The 19,780-nt window shown below is 34.4% G+C and overlaps 1 protein-coding gene across 3 annotated transcripts; it reads right to left on the reverse strand.

Annotated features, from left to right (window-relative positions):
• Window positions 1-13,406: 13,406 nt before the first annotated feature.
• LOC131021218 (uncharacterized) lies at window positions 13,407-16,432 on the reverse strand. 3 transcript variants are annotated; one of them, XR_009100896.1, is made up of 3 exons: window positions 16,046-16,431; window positions 15,485-15,568; window positions 13,407-13,604 (listed from the first exon to the last, which is right to left on the reverse strand). XR_009100896.1 is itself a non-coding variant. In XM_057950321.1 (3 exons), the coding sequence occupies exons 1-3, from the start codon at window positions 16,253-16,255 to the stop codon at window positions 14,520-14,522; spliced, it is 441 nt and encodes a 146-aa protein (XP_057806304.1). In that variant the 5' UTR covers window positions 16,256-16,432; the 3' UTR covers window positions 13,896-14,519. The 3 variants fall into 3 exon arrangements, 1 of the variants encoding a protein (XP_057806304.1); XR_009100895.1 differs by lacking the exon at window positions 13,407-13,604 and adding an exon at window positions 13,633-14,805; XM_057950321.1 differs by lacking the exon at window positions 13,407-13,604 and adding an exon at window positions 13,896-14,666 and having other exon boundaries at window positions 16,046-16,432.
• Window positions 16,433-19,780: the final 3,348 nt, after the last annotated feature.

Below are 19,780 nucleotides of genomic sequence, written 5' to 3' on the forward strand. Positions count from 1 at the left end.
TCAAAAATACCCTGAAGCTTTTGAAATGTTCTCTAAACCCTCAAACTATCAAGTTTTTATCAAATATATCCCGCATCTATTTTTCGGTTACCAGAAATGTGATGTCGCTCGCCGGATGCCACAATGTAATTTATATTCTATTTTTTTTAATGACATGGAAAAAACGACTTTGTTTCGTACCATATTCTATCGTGTTTATCCCTAATTCTAGGTTATTAGCGTGAATTTCAAACACGATAGGAGTGAATTTTAAATTTCATAGTGGATTTTTTAAAATGATATGGTACGAAACGACGTCATTTTTACCATTGCATTTAAAAAAAATAGAACATAAATTACATTGTGGCATCCGACAAGCCACATCACGTTTTTGGTGACCGAAAAATAGATGCGGAATATATTTGATAAAAATATGATAGTTTGAGGGTTTAGAGAACATTTTGAAAGTTTCAGAGTATTTTTGATAAAGTGATATAGTTCAGGAGTTTTCATAATATTTACCCTTTAAATAATAATTAGTTTATAAATAATTGTTTTAAATGGGTGGGTATTGCGGTATTTTTCGATTCACAATCTAGTTTTTTTTTTATATAAATTAACAGTATTAAATAAAAAAATTTAAAGATCGCGCACAGTGAATTCAAACCTAAAACCTTTGACCTTAGGTATTAAGACCTTACCGCTTGACCAACACACAATCACACACACATTCATAGTTTAGTTTGAGTCTTATAGGAACACATCTACGGTTTTTTATGTTTATAATGTTGAGTTGTATTCTATATATTAATCAAAGGGTTAAGGTACAGATACCCCCCTGAACATGACCCCCCTAGAACGTATACCCCCCCATTCTCCAACTTGGTACAAATTGCCCCCCAAAATCGACGAAAAGTATACAATTAACCCCACGTCACAAACGGCTGTTAGACGCCGTCCAGAATTTTTTTTTTTTTATTACAAGCGGGGCCCACCAAGAATGTTTACGCGGGTTTCTCTAATAACTGATCCATACGAAGAGTCTCCCACATTCAAAACTCAAGAGGGGTAGAAGATATTCAAGACGACGAAGTTGGAAGCAACGCGCGATTTCTCAGGCAATAAGTCTCCACCGGCGACCACAGTTTGCTACTTCCTAAAAACAGGTAAGTTATGCTTAAACTCGAATCGTGGGGATGGTTTTTGATTGCATGCAGTTAATCCCTAATCAATGAATGTTAATAGATTGAACTAGGATTGAACTGTGGTGTTAATACAAGAATATGTTGTTTCGTTGTGCAGAATGGCAAATCCTATGGTCACCTTTGTGTTCAATCTTTTTGGTGTTTGGTCTAAAGATGAAAATAGTGGTGAAATCAAATATGATGGTTACGATTCCTCTGAAATACAAGACAACTTAGGCAATATGACTTTTGAGCGAATAATGTCTGAGTTTGAGTCATCTGAGTCTTGCTTCATGTCTAAACCTAGGGCAGTTTATGCGTATGATGATGATTACAGATTACATAAAGGCCTAATTCTCATTAGGGATCAAAGGCATTGTGCGAAGGTGTTAGATTATCTAGAGATGGTTGGCCAAGGTGAAATTCAATTCTTTGCTGACTTTGAAAAGATTCCTATGCCTAGTTTCACACTATTGAGCTTGTTTACAGAAGAAGAGCTCGATACTCTATATGGGGCTGGGCCAGAGGGTTTAGAACACACAAAGGATGGGGTAGATGTTGGGGCATCTGGTACTGATACTATTGTAGGGGATAGGGTTCTTGATAGCTTAGTAATTGACAATGAGGGCGGGGATAATGATAGAGATGAGTGCAGGGATGATGAGAAAGATGAGGGCAGGGATAATGATAGAGATGAGTGCAGAGATGATGACAGAGATGAGGGGGTGAAAAATAATGACAGATATGAGGGGGTGATTAGTGATGAAGTAAGAGATGAGGCAGTTGACATGGAAGCAGAGGTGGATGAGAGTGACAGTGAAAGAGAAGAGGGCAGGGATAATGACATAGATGAGGGTGTGATTAGTGATGATGACTCTAGTGTTTACAGTGCTCATTTAAGTGAGAGTGAGGTTGATGAGCAAGAAGTAGAGCAAGTGATTGCTACTATAGAGGATGGGGAGGAGGGTAGATTTCAGTTGGGGCAGACCTTTGCTGGGGCAAAGGAAGCTAGAGAGGCCATCAATTCATATGGTGTGAAGTTTGGTTACAAAATAAAATTTGTAAAAAATGAGAAAACTAGGATAAGGGTCATATGTATGAATGAGAAAGAGTGTCCCTTTGTCATGCATGTGTCCAAGGATGGTGATGCTGATGGTTTGGTGATTAAGACTCTTATTCTAGAGCATACATGTTGCAAACAGAGGGAGGTACCTAGTGCTACTCAGGGATACTTGGCTAAGTATTTCAAGCAAGCAGTTTATAGGAACCCAAAATACACCGCCAAGGACATGCAAGGTCATGTGAAAGACCATCTGAAATTGCATGTTAGTTTGGCCAAATGCAAGAGGGCAAAGAAGGAAATCATATGCAATCTGGAGGGGAGCTACAAGGAAGAGTTCAGTAGGCTTTGTGGCTACATTGAGAAGGTGAATGAATGTATGCCAGGAAGTAGGTTAGAGCTCCAGTTATCTACATGCAGGGCATGGGAATTAACAGGTATTCCATGCCCTCATGCAATTGCAGCCTTCTATTCAAGCTCCATGGAGCCACTGTCTGTGCTGAGCCACTGGTATAGTAGGGACACCTACTTGAAATGTTATGAACATACCATACAACCTATACCTGGAGTTAAATTCTGGAATGTGAATGAGGATGATGCAATTGAGCCTCCACCTGTGGAGAAGAAGGTTGGAAGGCCCAAGAAAAACAGGGTTAGAGCTACAAATGAGCCTAAACTGAAGCACAAGCTCTCAAGAAAGGGTAAAGTGCAGCACTGCAGTCTTTGTAGGAGTAACCTACACAAGAAAGATAGCTGCCCTGAAAAGCCTTCACAGGTATCAATCTTAACTGCTTAACATTATTTATTTGTGCATTAACTAACATTCTGTGATTCTTTTGCAGCTGATCAATGAATCACAAGCTTCAACATCATCCAAGCCAACAAAGAAGAGTGGAAGAAAAAGGTCAAACTCAGGAGTAGGTTTGTATGTGAATGAGAAGACTGGAAAACAAGTTCTATTGGTAAGTTAGCTTTATTTATTGTCTATCTCCATAATAGTTCGATTGACTAAACTGTAAAGCCATTGCATCTTAACACAGAGTGGAAAATCCTCATCTATTATCATAGATGAAGGGACCCCAAGAGGAACTGATCCACAGACCAGATTCCCTATACCAAATGAATCTGAGATAAGGAAAGAAAAGAGGCAGAGACAATGCACTGAAGAACCTGGCCCAGCACAAGTGAAGAAGGAAAAAATCAAGCCATTCAAGCCACCCAGAGGGAAGAAGGCAGATGATACGCAAGCACAGATACTAAGGAGATCACCTAGGGGGAAGAATGTCATCTCAACTCTTGGATCCACCACTACGAGTTGACATGATATACTTCTTTTGTTTTTGTGATGGATATAAGGTGTTATGATTTCTGTTGTGAATTTGAAAACAATTTCTGTTGTATTTTGGTATCATTGAATTTGAAAACAATATGTGAATATGAACTTCAGTTGTGATTTACATCTCAACTCTTGAAGGCAGTTATGAATTTTTATGAATTTCAGTTGTGATTTACATTCTAAGTTATCTTTTACATTTGAAGTTATCTTTTACTTGTAATTTGTATGAATGATCAGCAGCCCAACTCTGCTTTGCCCCCATTCGCAGAGCTCAGCACTGCCACTATGCACAAATAGAGATAGCACTAAAATTTGCAAATTCATTCCATCAAATCATTGTAACAAACAAACCTACACAAGAACTTGAAGGTTGCTAATTTCCTTCATTGCTTCATGGATGATACAACATCAATGATCAAAATCAACAGCAACACAAAAAGCTTTAAGCTTCATGCTACAACTACATACACTAGCAACAACCAAGAGAAAATCAAAATCAAAATCACAAGTGTATTTTTCCTTCTAACCCTTCTGCATTCTTCCTTCAACACTTCCAATACACTCCAAAGATCATCAATTTCAGTTTCCACGTCCATGGATGGGGCCGAACTTTGATGGATCTTCAAGAGCTTCATATTTTCATTCTTCAACATGTTTATAACATCTCTTGCCCTCTCGCACATTGGCTCGTCGTACCAATCGAAGAAACCACAGTTCTTTGTCTACGAGGGGGTAAAAAATGTACATAAATCTAAAAAATAGTGCCGCCAATACAAAGTTCAAAATTTAGTGAAATACCTTCCAATTTATACACCCATAGAACCTTCTCCCTGGGTTGTCGTCTGTCCACGATGTCATTCTTGGAGCTTTAAGTCGCTTGCCTTCAAATTGGCAAAGACAACAAACGTAATCACTCTCATTCTCAGTTCGCATCTGCCGTCGAGCTCGCGACGAGCTACACCCGAATCCAGAGTTAACACTCATGTGTACTTGCTCGATTTCAATAAACCAAGCTAAACCCTAAGCTAATTCGAGAAATTTCCTTCAATTTCTCTCCAAGAATCTGAAATGAGATAGTAAATGAGGGTTCTTAGTTTTTGAACCCTAATTTGTAATTTGAAAGCCGTTGATAGTCGTTGCTTGGTGGGCCCCGCTTGTAATAAAAAAAAAAAAAAAATTTGGACGGCGTCTAACAGCCGTTTGTGACGTGGGGTTAATTGTATACTTTTCGTCGATTTTGGGGGGCAATTTGTACCAAGTTGGAGAATGGGGGGTATACGTTCTAGGGGGGTCATGTTCAGGGGGGTATCTGTACCTTAACCCTTAATCAAACAATAAAAATTATAATGAGATTCTTAACAAAAGTGAAGGAAAAATGAAGAGATATAAGTTTGAAGTTGTGCAACGATACAAGCCTACTGCCTATAGTGAGAGTGGTATGAGCATCTTGGGTAGCACAACTTCTTCTAGGAATACTATGCAAAGGATAAGCCCAATCGTAAGGCCCAGTTGATGTGAAAATGGCCGAATATACTCTTTATAAGCTCGGTTTTTGGGGTTTCTTCAGTGGATCATGCACTAGACTTTGGATTGGGCCCAACAAATAAATTGAAGAAGACAAACTTCTGTGAAAAACGTAACGATGAAGAATATTATTTCTTGAAATTGAAATCCAGTTTTTCATGATTTTTGTGTGTCATATGTGTGGTGAAATCCCTTTTTTTGAGGGAATTCGCTGAAATTGGCTAGGTTTTTCCATTTTTATTTTTTATTTTTCCTTCAAAAAGAGGATCAACAATGATTCTCAACTCTTTCCATGATGACTCGAACTATGGATCTATTAGTCACAAGAGAAGTGTTTTACCAACTAAGGTGCGCTTTACTGTCAATTGGCTCGGCTCAAGGGTCACAAAATCTTCTTTTATTATAAATCTATAGTAATTGAAAAAGAGTCTAAGGCATCCTAAGACACAATTTGTGGATTGTCCATTTTACCCCTATTACATATTTTATTTTAAGGATTGTTTATTTTACCCCTAGCTATTACATATTTTATTTTAAGGTTATTTTACATATTATATATTTTTAAAAATATATTAATTCGTTAAATATTACATTTAATCTATGTTATATATATCTATAGCTATTGATAAGGCTTATAGATAAATAAATCCATTCAATAAATTATTTAATAAAAGTAATGAATTAATAAATTTTTTAAAATAATAGATTATCAAATAAAATAACATTAATTACACGTACAACGTACGTTCTTTCTGCTAGTAGAGAGAAAAAGAGAGCAAGAGAGAATACGAATTTAAAACGTATTATTATAAGGACTAAAAACCTTTATTTATAGAGTTATAAATCTAGGATTTAGTAATTGATCATCACTCTATATATTAAGAAAGATATATATAAATATATATTTCTACAAAACTCCTCCTTAAATTATCATCCCCAAGAAATTATTGCATCATTTAAACCTTGACGGAAAATTCAATGGAATAAAGTAATTAAGTCGATGCGATAAAGTAATTTTTTTGAGGGTATATACAGGGGCGGATCCAGGATTTAACGTTAGGGGGGGGGGGGTGACTTTGTTGAATTACAGCATTTGAAAATATTTACACACGGTTCGGGGACGGGTGCCCCTGAAGAATTTTCTTTTTTGAGTATTTCGTACACTTCCTTTTCATACATTTTTTTAATAGTGGATTGAAAACACATAAAGACATACTTTTTATGCATTTTTTTTAAAAAAAAATGTTTCATTTTCTAAACAAATGAACTAATTTTCATTATTAATAATTCGTAATTTTACTTTTAACTTGAAAATTGACTCAAATTCAACATTAAAAATTATTAAGAAAGAAAAATAGGATAAAAATAACATAAATGTAGCAAATCAATATATATTATTAAGCAATTACTATGAATAGTTTGATACTATATTTTTTCTTGTATTTCTTATTTATAATTCACATCGCATGGGTGAACGTACTAGTTACAATTTAAATAGAAGTGTTTTAAATAAATAATTAAAAACTATTCTACTCTATTTCAATCTTCAATATTATCAAATTAAATTCAACAAAAATGAGATTAATTTTGATATTAATTCTAAGTTGGGATTTTAAACTACATACCGTGATTTGCTTGTTGAGATGATGGAAAATTATTAAATTCAAATTGATCAAGACTTTGGAGTCAAGACAAGAACTATGATTTTTTTTAGGGGACGAGAACTACCGCTTTACTATTGTTGATTTTGCTTAGGAATTCGTGCAATGCCTATTTTCTTAGGGGCAGTTTAGGATTGATTAGGATTAAAATTATCTTGAGAAATTAGTGTGGATTAGTGTGGATTTATATTATTTCATGGGTGTTTGATATCATGGCTACTTAATCCTATATTATGTTTGATATCCATAGGATTATGTTGGATTATATTATCTAATACCAAAACTATCCTCACATAATTTTAAAAATATCATGTGTGTCCACCATTACTTGGGCATTTGCATCGATATGCGTGAGGAAGGGTAGCAGAATTTTTATCCAACTTCTCAGTATTAAATTTATCCGAGGGGGGGTGGGCGGATTATTAGTATGGGTTAATCCCACAAAATAGCATGGAGAAGTAGGATTAAGTAGGAGTTGACCATATTAACTGCACATGATATCAAACATCACACTAATCTGTATTAATTTAATTTATCCTACCTATAAACCCATATCAAACAGGCCCTTAGTTTGCTAACTGTCAGTTTTATTTATATGTTGAGATTATGTAGAAGTCTTGTTTTTTAGGTTGGGCTGGGCTGTGGGCTAGAATTTGGGCTGGGTTATGTAGATAGGAAGAATATATATAAGAAAAAATATTGGGCTTGCACTGGGCTGGAGCCCAGTGTAGCCATACTGTAGATCCGCCCCTGGGTATATATATCCAAAACATAGAAGAGAGAAATGAAGATACTATTATTTTGTAAGTAAAATGAAAGATAATTATATGTGACAGTGTGGTTATAATGACATTTAGTATAAATAATGAATTTTGTGGAAATTTGCTATGTATTGATTTTTTATTTTATTAAGTGATTTATTAAAATGAGATATTCAAATAAAAAAATATGATCTATCGAATTGAGACTCGGGAGTATATCTACGTGTAATATGTGTGAAGAATTGTTGACGAATGAAAACAAAGAAGAAGAAAGTATAAAGCCAATAATACAAAACGAGAAACCCGATAAATACCAAGGAAACAAATAAAAGGTCGAGACATTTTCATGGAATAAAAAGACTGCATTGCTGCATTTTGTTTTTTTCTCTGAAAAATGATTAAAGAAAAAAGAAGAAAAGAAAAATGAAAAAGCTGATTAAATGGGTTGTTCTCTCATGTTTCTTTATCAGCGGAACAGAAACTGGAAATAGCTCGCAATTTGATGTGTCACGCTTTCGCAGGAAATACAATTCTTTTATCAATAAATCTTAAGAAAATTTTAAATGAATCGAAATGCTGAAAACTTGAAGATACATAGCTTCTCTTTCTCTGCCCCTATTAATATTCTCTGGTATCTTACTAGTTTTCATTTTTCAAGAATGCGTGATTCCTTTGTGTCCTTGTTTATATTTTTTAACTAGTTATATGTGGTTATGTGTAAGTCTAACTTTACCTAAAACCAATAAAGTGTATAAGCAGCATATTCATCCCTTCCCATATACAGACATAAACAGCCTTTACTGTTGCCAAAAGAAGAACCAACTCATCATATATAGATAAATATATACATATAAATACACTCTTAAAATGTAAATGTATTCCTGATTTAGGCTAGCTAGCTTTCTTTCTCATCCAACCCCGAATGATTGATATCATAGTTGGGTGGCCACAATGTGGCTACATAGATTTATTGAAAAATAAAACTCAAATAACACAATACATAATAATGTTATTTTATTTTATTATAGGTCATAATTAATTTTTTTACGTGCAGTAGTGGACCTACATCGCATGTTATTGAGTCATATCAGCATAGAATCTTGCAATTTCATGTGTTTAAATTTAATAGGTGTACTTTATCAATTTAATTATGGGACAAAATGTGACATCTAGGGGTCCAACTAGGGTTGAAAGGGTAAAGGAGACATCATTGATATATATACTACACAGAGAGCGATAAAACTACTTTAAATTTGTAAGGAATATTTGATACAAAAACCTTGGAATTTTCTTCATCCTCTCTCAACATCAATCATCATGATGCTCTCACCTTTCCCCATTAATCACCACCTCTACCACCACCATCATTGCATCCACCACCGCTCCACCACCACCACCCCACCACCACCACCCATATCTAGAGATAAAAAGACTCTATCTTTCTCTCTCTTGAACAGAAAACCCTACTGATAATCAGAAGAAGATGGAGGCTAGCTCAAGGAGACTTCTAGATTCTTCTTAGAAGGTTGGCGAGTCTTCTTCGATCGATCTCTCAGGGAATCAAGCCGATTCGGTCCGAATTCATCTTTTTACATCATTTATTATTTATTAGCATACACTTTTAATAGGGTTTGTGTTTAATTACTGCTTTATTTCAATTCTCTTCCATTTGGGATTTTCTCAAATTTTCTTGGTGATTTTTCGTATAAATAAGCTCGAGCTTGTTTGATTTTCTTTTTTGTTGCTGTGTTGGTGCGGAAACACCTTTTTATGTGGGATATATATATGTGTTTATGCATTGTCTCCATCGAGTTGTCTCAAGAATCTATCATAGATATAATGATATACAGTCGGTTTGTTTAGATCTATATTTTACATATACATCTTTCTATATATAATCACTTGTTCTCTCTATCTCACTCTTTCTAATCCTGGTTTAATTTAAGTGAGTTTTTAGATATTAGGCTTCTGAGTTTCCGTATATAGTAATAGTACTTATCTAGCTAGGTTTTAAATCTTTAGACGATACATAGCGATATAAATAGCAATTGATGGACAACTAAATTCAAGTACTAAATCCTTGAGGATGCTGCAAGCCACAAACATGCGGATGGGGCTCCACGCCCCAGATCCGATCCAACCCACCGTTGCTTTAATATACTAGTAATTATATATATTACGTAAATTAGACTTTTTAAAAATAAAAAATATAATTATGAATACAAACCAAGAATTGTATTACGCAAATCAGACTTTTCATAAAAGTAAATAAGATTTTAAAAAACAAAAACTAAAATGAAATTATGCAGACATGTTTCGTCCCATAAAAATATGGAGACACGTTTCAAGAAATTCTGTAAAATGTAGTGGGAGTACTGGAGTAAGGATTCCACATTAATTGTGATGTTTAGTAGGGGAATTATTATTACGGAGTATACATGTTTTTATGAGACGGACGAAAGAGGAAAACCATGCATATTTTTATGGGACCGATGGAGTATTAACTAAATAAATAAGACTTTTATTAAAAGTAAATAAAATTAAATAAAAATGAAATTAAAATTATGCATACAATGTAGTAGTTATATTACACAAATGAGACTTTTCTTCAAAGCAAATGAAATTTTACTTAAAAATAAATAAGAATAAAAAAATGAATTTTCTTACTGTCACAATTTAAAAGGTCGAATCTGTGGCATGCATATCAGCATATGGAGCCTAGCCCCAGCAGCATATATACATGCGGTTTGCCATACCCAAGTTTTCGTGTAAATCTTTTAGCTTTCATTTTGTTGCATATCCGAATTATGAAGTGCATTGATTTATTTTGTCAAATTTCTCAAATTAATTAATGTTGATTATTCAATATCATGAAGAAAGAAAAAGAGAAACCAACGTTCATGAATTAAAGTTTTAATTATTTATACGTACATTTAAAGTCACGTCATTAATTAGTTGCATATACTTGATATTCTTGGTGTGGTTTAGGTACTTCGATTAAAAGTTACAGGTTACCATTTTAACTAATTCCAACGAACCAAATTATAAGTTCCACTTCCGCACATTTTTCTTTAGGGTGTGTTTTGTTTTGATTGATAAAATTTTCCTGAAAAAAATGAGTGATAACAAAAAATTCTTACTTTAAATCTCCTTTTTATTTTGCCTTATTTTCTATAAAAGAGAATTTCACATTTTTATCCCTTCTTGTAGTTAAAAAGAAGGAATGATGAAATTGAGGCTTATTATAAAAGAAAAAAGGAAAAAAAGGCAACCCTTGAAAGCACAAAGAGCATACTAAGGGAACGAAATTCGAAAGTAGATCGTAAAACTAAAGAAACTAACAAAAAGCATCTAATCAAGCCCTAATCTCAGGATCATCATCCATTTCCGACCAACGACCATGAACAATATTATTCATTGCACGCATACTAGGCTTATTGCTAAGGTCAATCATAAATTCCCTCGGCTGATAACCCATTTCCCTCGCATTCCTCAGGCGATTTTTTATGCTACCTTCCGGAGCTGCCTGCACAGGCTCCCTTCCCATGCCTTTCACCGAACCCTTTGGACGGCCACGTCCTCTTTTCGGCTCTGAGAGAATCTGCATTCCCTGATTAACCTGTTCCTCCAGCCGAAAAAGAAGGAATGAGAAAAGATGAAATTATCTTTTGTAAAAAAAAAAAATACATTTACAAAAAGAAGTTTTTATATCCTTATTTTTTGATGATAAATTTTTCTATAACACACACCCTATATCTAGATATGTAGGAGATGTGAATTGGAATTTTTGTGGTGAACTGAAAAAGGAAATGACGTCACCTAGCGATTAAACAATGTCGTTTTGACTCTAAAAAGTAAAAATAAATGAAGCCATGGATGGGAGGAGTTCATTAGCAGAGCCGCCATGGAAAGCTTTGCAACAATAGGTCATGAAATAAACCAGGGGGCTTAGCCCACTGGCCACCGGGTCCTCACTTAAGTGAAGTGACCCGGGTTCGATCCCTCTTGGGAACGAATTGGTGATTGGAGATATAAGGTGGAGTTTGGTGAATGGAGAGATAAGGTGGTTCTTGGAGTGGATGGGGAACTAACTACTAACATCTAACATGACTTTGACCGATCAAAAAAAAAAAAAAAAAAAAAAGGTCATGAAATAAATGAGAGCTTCTTCATTAATGCAAGCAGATTCGTGAAACCCTATTTGAAAGCCAAACCCTAATCGAACTTCCCTCGTCGTCCGTTCAAATCGGCCATGACTTGCCCAGACCTGCAGCGCATGCAGATGCACGTGACGGAGAGGAGCTCTCAGCACTTTTTTTTAAACAAAAAAAGAGAGAATAAACAACCATTCAATTTCAAACCGATGTTGCATGTTCGCTTGTAACGCCAACAATTAATGACTCCTTTCCAGAATCCACATACAATTTCGACGGTACAATCATAGCTGACTAATCCAAAAATTTGATCTAATGATATTTTTTTTATCAAAAAAAATGTGAAAGGTTATATATTTAATTTGTTGTAGTTTATATTTTTAAAAAGTGGAACTATTTTTTGTTAGAACACGCGAAGATTAGGATTCACAATTTATTCCTCATATCCCCGAAAAAAGAAGAGAAAAATACTCCCTTCGTCCCATGAAGCATGACACAGTTCTTTTCGACACAAGAATTAAGAAATTGGTACGTATTTTATGTGGTAGGTGAAAAAGTGAAAATGTGAAGGATAAATTTTTTGTCATTTTCAGAAACGTGTCATGCCTGTGCCATGCTTCGTGGGACGGAGGGAGTACATAAGCAGATATTGAGTTTTCATCCCTCTCGAAATTAAGTCATCGAACCTTTATCCTAGATTTTTATTTTTAATAATTTGTCATAATAATAATAATAATAATAATAATAATAATAATAATAATAATAATAATAATAATAATAATAATAATAATTCAAGAACCCAAATTAGAAAACTAAACGCGAAAGTTGAAAGAGCAAATTTTACATTATTCCAATACAATAAAAAAGCAACTAAACACTTTTACTGCTAAAATAAGAAGGGGGTTTGAATAAAAGTTGCTTTTGGCAGAATAAATTAGTTGTAGGGTGGTCTGAGTTAATGTTTTGACCCTGATAAAGTCATCCATACTTTACCAGCTTTCATTCCACTTTCTTCTCAACTTTGAGTGATTTTTTTTGTGGCCAAACACAATGAGATGATGAAAAAGTAGACCTTTAGCAAAAAGTGATTACTTTTTGGGTTAATTGCCCATAAATATACCATCTTTCCTTAAATTCTAGAATTGCACATCACCTTTAAAATTCGTCCCTAAATACACCACTTTTCCTTGAATTGTACAATTACACATCACCTTTAAATCCGCAACCTTTATATTTTTTCTGTTTTTGCACATGGCTAAAAAATCCTCAAGAAATAAATTAAAGTGTTAATTTATAAATTTAAATATCTTTTTAGCAGCGAAAATATGTTAGAAATGGATATTGGGCTCATTCCTCCCTTAAAAGGCCTTATAAGGGAGAGGGTTGCCTCACCATATAAAGTAGCTCATGCCACTATCTCCAATCCAATGTGGGACACTTCAATGCACCCCCCGCACGCGCAGCGTGGACTATCCCAAACGCCATCTGTTGACAACGATATTGGGGGGTCCATCATTGGATTGAGTTGGCTCTGATACTATATTAGAAATGGATATTGGGCTCATTCCTCCCTTAAAAGGCCTTTTAATGGAGGAATGAGCCCAATATCAATTTCTAACAAAATATAATAAAATAAAATTCTTTATAAAGTTTAAAATCATATATATATATATAAGTATTTTTGTAAAGAAATAAATCATCTAATAAATTTTTAGAAAGAACTTGAATTAAAAAAATAAACAAGCCATGACATTAAGAAAATAAAATGAAACTTTTATTTTAATAAATTTCACACGAATTCGATATAATTTGGAATTTAGAGTTACAATAATCAAAAGTACCACATGAATAATATAATGAGTTTGAAAGAAACATTTTTTTCTATTTTTTTTAAAGAGGTTCGACGCGCCCATTCGACTCTCCACGCGCCTCCAATGTCATTTACCTTAAATATTAAATATGGGATAAGCATACATAGTATACTTAGTGTGGCAACATGCAATTATTGTCCACGTTAATAAAATGGTAACACATACGATCATAACATTCAAAACGACATAGTTTTGCCAATCTGGAAGCCACGTCATTTAAAGTGGTAACACCCTAATCTAACTAAAGTGTTAAATATAAATTTAAAGCGGAAATATAATAAAATAAAATTCTTTATAAAAATAAATAAAAAAATTTATTTTATTATATTTCCGCTGCTAAAAAGATATTTAAATTTATAAATTAACACTTTAATTTATTTCTTGAGGATTTTTTAGTCATGTGCAAAAACAGAAAAAATATAAAGGTGATGTATTTTGGGGCGGATTTAAAGGTGATATGCAATTGTAGAATTCAAGAAAAAGTGGTGTATTTAGGGGCGAATTTTAAAAGTGATGTGTAATTGTAGAATTCAAGGAAATGTGGTGTATTTAAGGGCAATTAACCCTTACTTTTTCAACATTTTCAAATATTTTTCTTATTTTCAAAATAACCATAAAAAACTAAAATAATCAATTTAGTTATTTTTAATCTATATGTTGGAAAATTAGTTTTGAGAAGATTAATGTTGGGTCAATTATTTCGAGTAATAAGACATTTGATTAGTTTTAAAATCGATTTCTGGTGAGTTAGATATAATTAATTAAAATTAATTAGTTAAAATATAGAGTCGTGGGATAAAGTGATAAACATTAAAGATTAGTTAATGTTTATTAAACATCGATTAATTAGCATTAATTAATCATGTACTATATAAATTATTACATTAGTACATGTAACAATTGAATAAGTGATGAGCTATGAAACCCCGCACGCGTTATGTCTCGTGCCTAATCCCTAGTCGGAGTTCGTGAGACTTGGATCTTGGCAATTAATGTTTGGGCATGACCTTAGTCTTTGTTTGTCCTTGATGTTTTGGACCCCACCCATCGATGAGCTTGAGGCCTAATAGATCGTGGTCTAGATTAATGGGGATCCATCCACTCGTTGATCTCTCGTAGTTGTACTGGGTGTTGACCTAGAGAGAGGCTCCCACAATAGCCAAAAACGTCATGTCATAATTGGATTATTGAGGATTACACTGGTAATTAATCTTCCCAAGTTTGGTGACTATCATCCTTGTGCCATTGCAAAGCTCATTTGAAGGATCTATATTTCTGAGAAGCATGTAACAAATATAGTTTCTACAGCACAAATATAGACCATGAAGTCCACTTATAATTCAAAACGCCTGTTCCAGACTCATTACAATTATTAACGGCATGCTCTAAAACCCCCCTGTTCCCACCCCAGTAAAGATCAGAACAAATACTTTCGATTGCTTAACAAAACAACTACTTTTAGTTGGCTGTAAATTAACTCAGAAATGTAAATAAAAGCATATGAATATGAAACATTCCCACATCTTGAATTGAGGTAAGCAACCAAAAGTCCAAAAGATAAGATTAATTAGAAAACTAAGAAAAAGGGTGGGGATCAAACACATTCATTCCATCTTCACTTGGTAATCCTCAAGAGATTCAAACTTACACCGTCATTTCATAAATTATAATCAAAACACAAATGCAACAATAAAGGATTAGATTAAAATTGTGGTGATTAATGCAGCGAAAGTTTTTAGCTTACACCATACAGATGCCCATTTACTGATGCAGCTAATTAGTTAATCTCCAACAGAAATATCGATAAATTCAGTAGCTATAACAGCAGAGCCAATAAAGGATTTGAACCCATCCAACTCGGTAACATAAAGAAAAGGGAATATGAAGTGGAAACACCAGAAAACAATCTGTTGACATAACTGAAATGGAGGGTGAGAGAATTTGGAAAACTTACAGTTGAAGTGAGAATAGGAGTGGGTGAGTGCAACACAGCGGCTGGCGAGCGGCGGTTCTGGACCAGGCACCTAGAACCAAAAATCTGGAAAAAAGAAGAAAAATAAGAAGAAGGTATTGTCGCGTTAATGCAAAAGAAAAGAAAGACAACAAAAGAAGAAGAAGGTTACCTTGCGTCTGCTGCATCGTTAATAATTCAAACTAATGAATTTATAGATGAAAATTTAGGGTTTAAGTTTCCTTCGATAAAATTCTTTTCAAAAAAAATTCTTTCTAAAGTTTATAACCATTCTATATTTACATAATTTGCAGCAACCGAAAATTAATTAACATAAAAATCTAGGGTTTAAGTTTCCAGTGTTAAAAATCTTTCCAAAATTCTGGAAAAAAGAAGAAAAATAAGTCAAACATTTAATACTTACCATATGGGGGAAAGGAGGTGGCAGATCGGCGGCCATGGCTGCCGTGGTCACCGGAAGTCGCAAGGAGGCGGTGAGGATTTGGGGATCTAGGGGCGCGGGGATAGGGGAAAAAGAAAACTTACAAAAAAAAAAAAACTTACCATGGTCGTGGCTTGGTGACGGGCTGGGGCCGATGGGGCGAATCGCTGGAGGAAGGAAATGGAGGTGGCATATCTAGTGGTCGGCGCGGAGAACCGGTATAGAGATGCGAGGGGGCAGATCGTTGTGGGGAAAGGAAGCGGCGATGGTGGGAGGCAGATCGCAGATCGGTGAAGGGAAATGTGGGGCCGGTGTGGAGATGAGAGGGGCATATCTCGGTGGAAAAATGGGGGAGGTGGTCCGGCGAAGCAGTCGAAAAAGTGTGGCAGATCGCGGCGGTGGGGAGGAAGCGCCGGTGTTCGGAGACTGGAGGACAAGGTCGCAGGGATTCCAGGGAATGGATTTGGGAATTAGGATTTAGGAGGGGTGGTGTGTAATGTGATGTAAATCAAATAATTTAACTAAATAATATAAAATAATAATTGATATGGAATTATATTGCCACGTCAGTGATAGAGAATTGAGCTAGAGGCTCTAGAATTGCAGGGATTTTAAACCTTGAATTCTTAGATATGCCACGTAGGACCCCGGATTAAGGAGAGCGCAGGAATCCTTAATCGTATTATATATTGATGATTACATATTAGGCGTTAATATAAAAGGGATAATTAAGGATTATTGAATTTGAGTAAGGGAAAAAGATGGTATGATTATAAGTGAGATTAAAAGATAATTAAAGATTATTGGATTTAAACAAGAGAAGAAGATACAATAATTAAGACTAAGGGGGTGTATTCGTTGTGGATTTCCACAGACTTTAAAAAGTCCATGGATTTTAAATTCCATGGAATTCACATAGATTCCAGACGACTTTCAAAGAATTCGTGGTTGGATTTCACCCCGATTTTCACTGATTTTCGAAGAATTTGGGGGATAATTCTGGAATTGAAATTCATGATGCCAACGCCCGTTGAGTCCCAGCACCGCTGGGAATCCAGCGAGCGCTGGGACCAAATAACTACTATATAAAGGGCCAGCGAGCGCTGGTGCCCTAATATTTTTCATTCTTCTCCTCTCCAGCGCCGCTCCAGAACCTCCCCCCAAAAAAATCACCTTCAACTACAATTCTTACATACCACTACCCTATAAAATCACCTTCAACGATATAATGGTCCGAACGAAGAATGCAAACGTCGGTAGAGAGGAGCTTACTTTGAGCGAAAGGTATGAATGTCCATTTGAATTGCAAAGCGAATTAGAGGGAGAAATATTTAAGAAATTTAACTCGAACTATATTACTCCTCCGCATTACTTGGATTGGGAGTTGATTACTGATTTGAATCTTGAGCGGCAAGTTGGTTTGTATTTGAAGAATCTAGGGATGAAATGGTATGCTAAAAATATTGAATTTTCTGGGTATGATCCTCTATGTTATGAATTTATGACTACTGTGAATTGATAACAAATTTACCTCTATATACGCATCCCATACTTCATCTGGGGCCGTGAATTTTTTGGTGTCGTTGTCATAACCAAAACCAGAGTTAAACTTCAAGAGTGTTGAATACGCATTCCAACGGCTCTTAAACCATTTGATACGACTTTGGTAGTGATTATAATTTTTATTGGACCTAAGTTTTTCATTGAGAACAGGCAATATCCTTTCCTCTACTGTTGCTTTGCTAAATATACCACTATTATCGTGCCATCCCCTAATTGCAGATTCAACCAGAATTCGTAACAAGGCATCACTTTGTTCCTGCGTCCATGCTTCATACACTGCCCTTTTTTTGGAATCTTGTGGTTGAGAGTCTCCCATAATAATATTACTAGACACCGAACAGTACTATATGAATGAATAAAAATAAAAAATAAAAAACATCAACAAAAAACTAAAATCAACTCACATGCAATAGAAACATAACATACAGTTGCTAACAATTTATAAATGTACAAGATTCATTCTATAGAAAAATTGCATAATTAAAATACTATGAAGATATAAAATTTATGAAAAAATACCTGGCTAAAAGCTAATATAGAACCCTGAACTTGTATTCTTTTTTGAAGGGCTGTAGGCGTCCGTCGAATGTGAGAGGGGAAAAAAAATCGAAGAGGGGTATTTAAAGGCGTTGCTGGGCTGGGCTGCCTGGGCCCAGCGACCGCTGCAACCCAGCGGCCGCTGGGAACCCAACGCACGCTCAAATCCAGCGAGCGCTGGAGTTTCTCAACGGGTGCTGAGTTCCGGCGCTCGCTGGCTTCTTGGCCGCGGCCGCTGGAACTCAGCGCTCGCTCAAAACTCCATGGATTTCAATTCTCGTGGTTCTTGGCCGGATTTCGTTGTGTGTATTTTTTTGATGAAATCCATGAAAGTCATTCCGGATTTGAAGTCAATGGAATAACGAATACACCTAGATTTGTATGGATTTTAAAAAGTCTGAAACGAATCCACCCAGATTTACATGGACTTTTAAAAGTTTTGAACGAATACACCCAGATTTCTGCAGACTTTTAAAAGTCTGGAACGAATACACCCAGACTTTTAAAATCCATAGAAATCTATTAAACTCCACAACTAATACACCCTCCTAAAATTTAAATCTTTATGTTAAAATAAAAGATTTTTTATTTTTACCTTTCTGTTAAAATAAAAGATTGAAAACCAATAAAGCCATGTAGATCTATATTATTAAAGGCAAAAGCTCTAGAATTACATATAAATACTAAAAATAATTTTTTTTATGAAGTCACGTAGGAAAATGAATTAAGGAAAAGATAAAACCACTAATTGTATTATATAATGATGATTCTTGCTAGGGTTGTGGCTTTCACAACAGTTCTAATAGTCAAACTAATAACTCTTTAAATTTGTTTATTCAGTATTGGAGAGTTGAGTTAAAGTTTGTAAATGGATATCAAAATGATGAAGCTCGTGCTGTTTTTTTGGGAGAAAAAATAAAGTAGACTTTAAAAAAAGTTATTTGAAAAAATATATTGGGATAAAAAATGATTAAATATTAAAAAAAAAATATTCCCTCCGGTCCAACGAAGATGCTACATTTCTAAATATGAATAAAATAAAGAATTTTAATTGTAAAATTACAACTAATTAATCTCTCCTTTATTATCTTCTCTCTCCTATTTTATCACTTTTATACTACACACTTAAAACACTAATCTATAACTCCTTAAATCCTGTGTCCCCTCCGTCCACCAAAAATGAGGCACAATTACTATATTTAGTGTCTACAAAAAATAGGGCACTTTCTTTTTTAAGACACGAGCCAACCACTTTTTCTTATATTTTACCCTTATCAATACCCCTTCTTTACAAAAAAATCAACTTTAATTCAATTTCAACTATTCATTTCAAATAATGGTGGAACCATTTCTCCACTAACCACCAATTTTATTAAAAAACTTATGCCCAATGAATGTGCCCCATTTTTGTTGGACGGAGGGAGTATTATTTTATCCACACTGTAGTTTATTATTATTATTATTATTATTATTATTATTATTATTATTATTATTATTATTATTATTATTATTATTATTATTATTATTATAAACGTAAAAAACATAATGAAAATTAAAAAGATATTAAAAATTTACATAAATAACTACAATGTGGAGAAAACTATAAAACTAACTAAATGCTTTTAAAATTTGAACACATTTTTTTGAGTAAATAATTTTTTTAAGTTTTAACTTTTTTAATACAAATATATTTTATCCAAATAGCACTACCTTTTAAAAATTAAAAAGTAGTTTACTTTTTAATTGTGACGTTTTAA

This window comes from Salvia miltiorrhiza, chromosome 4, assembly GCF_028751815.1.
Source record: "Salvia miltiorrhiza cultivar Shanhuang (shh) chromosome 4, IMPLAD_Smil_shh, whole genome shotgun sequence".
In the NCBI taxonomy this organism is placed as follows: Eukaryota; Viridiplantae; Streptophyta; class Magnoliopsida; order Lamiales; family Lamiaceae; genus Salvia; species Salvia miltiorrhiza.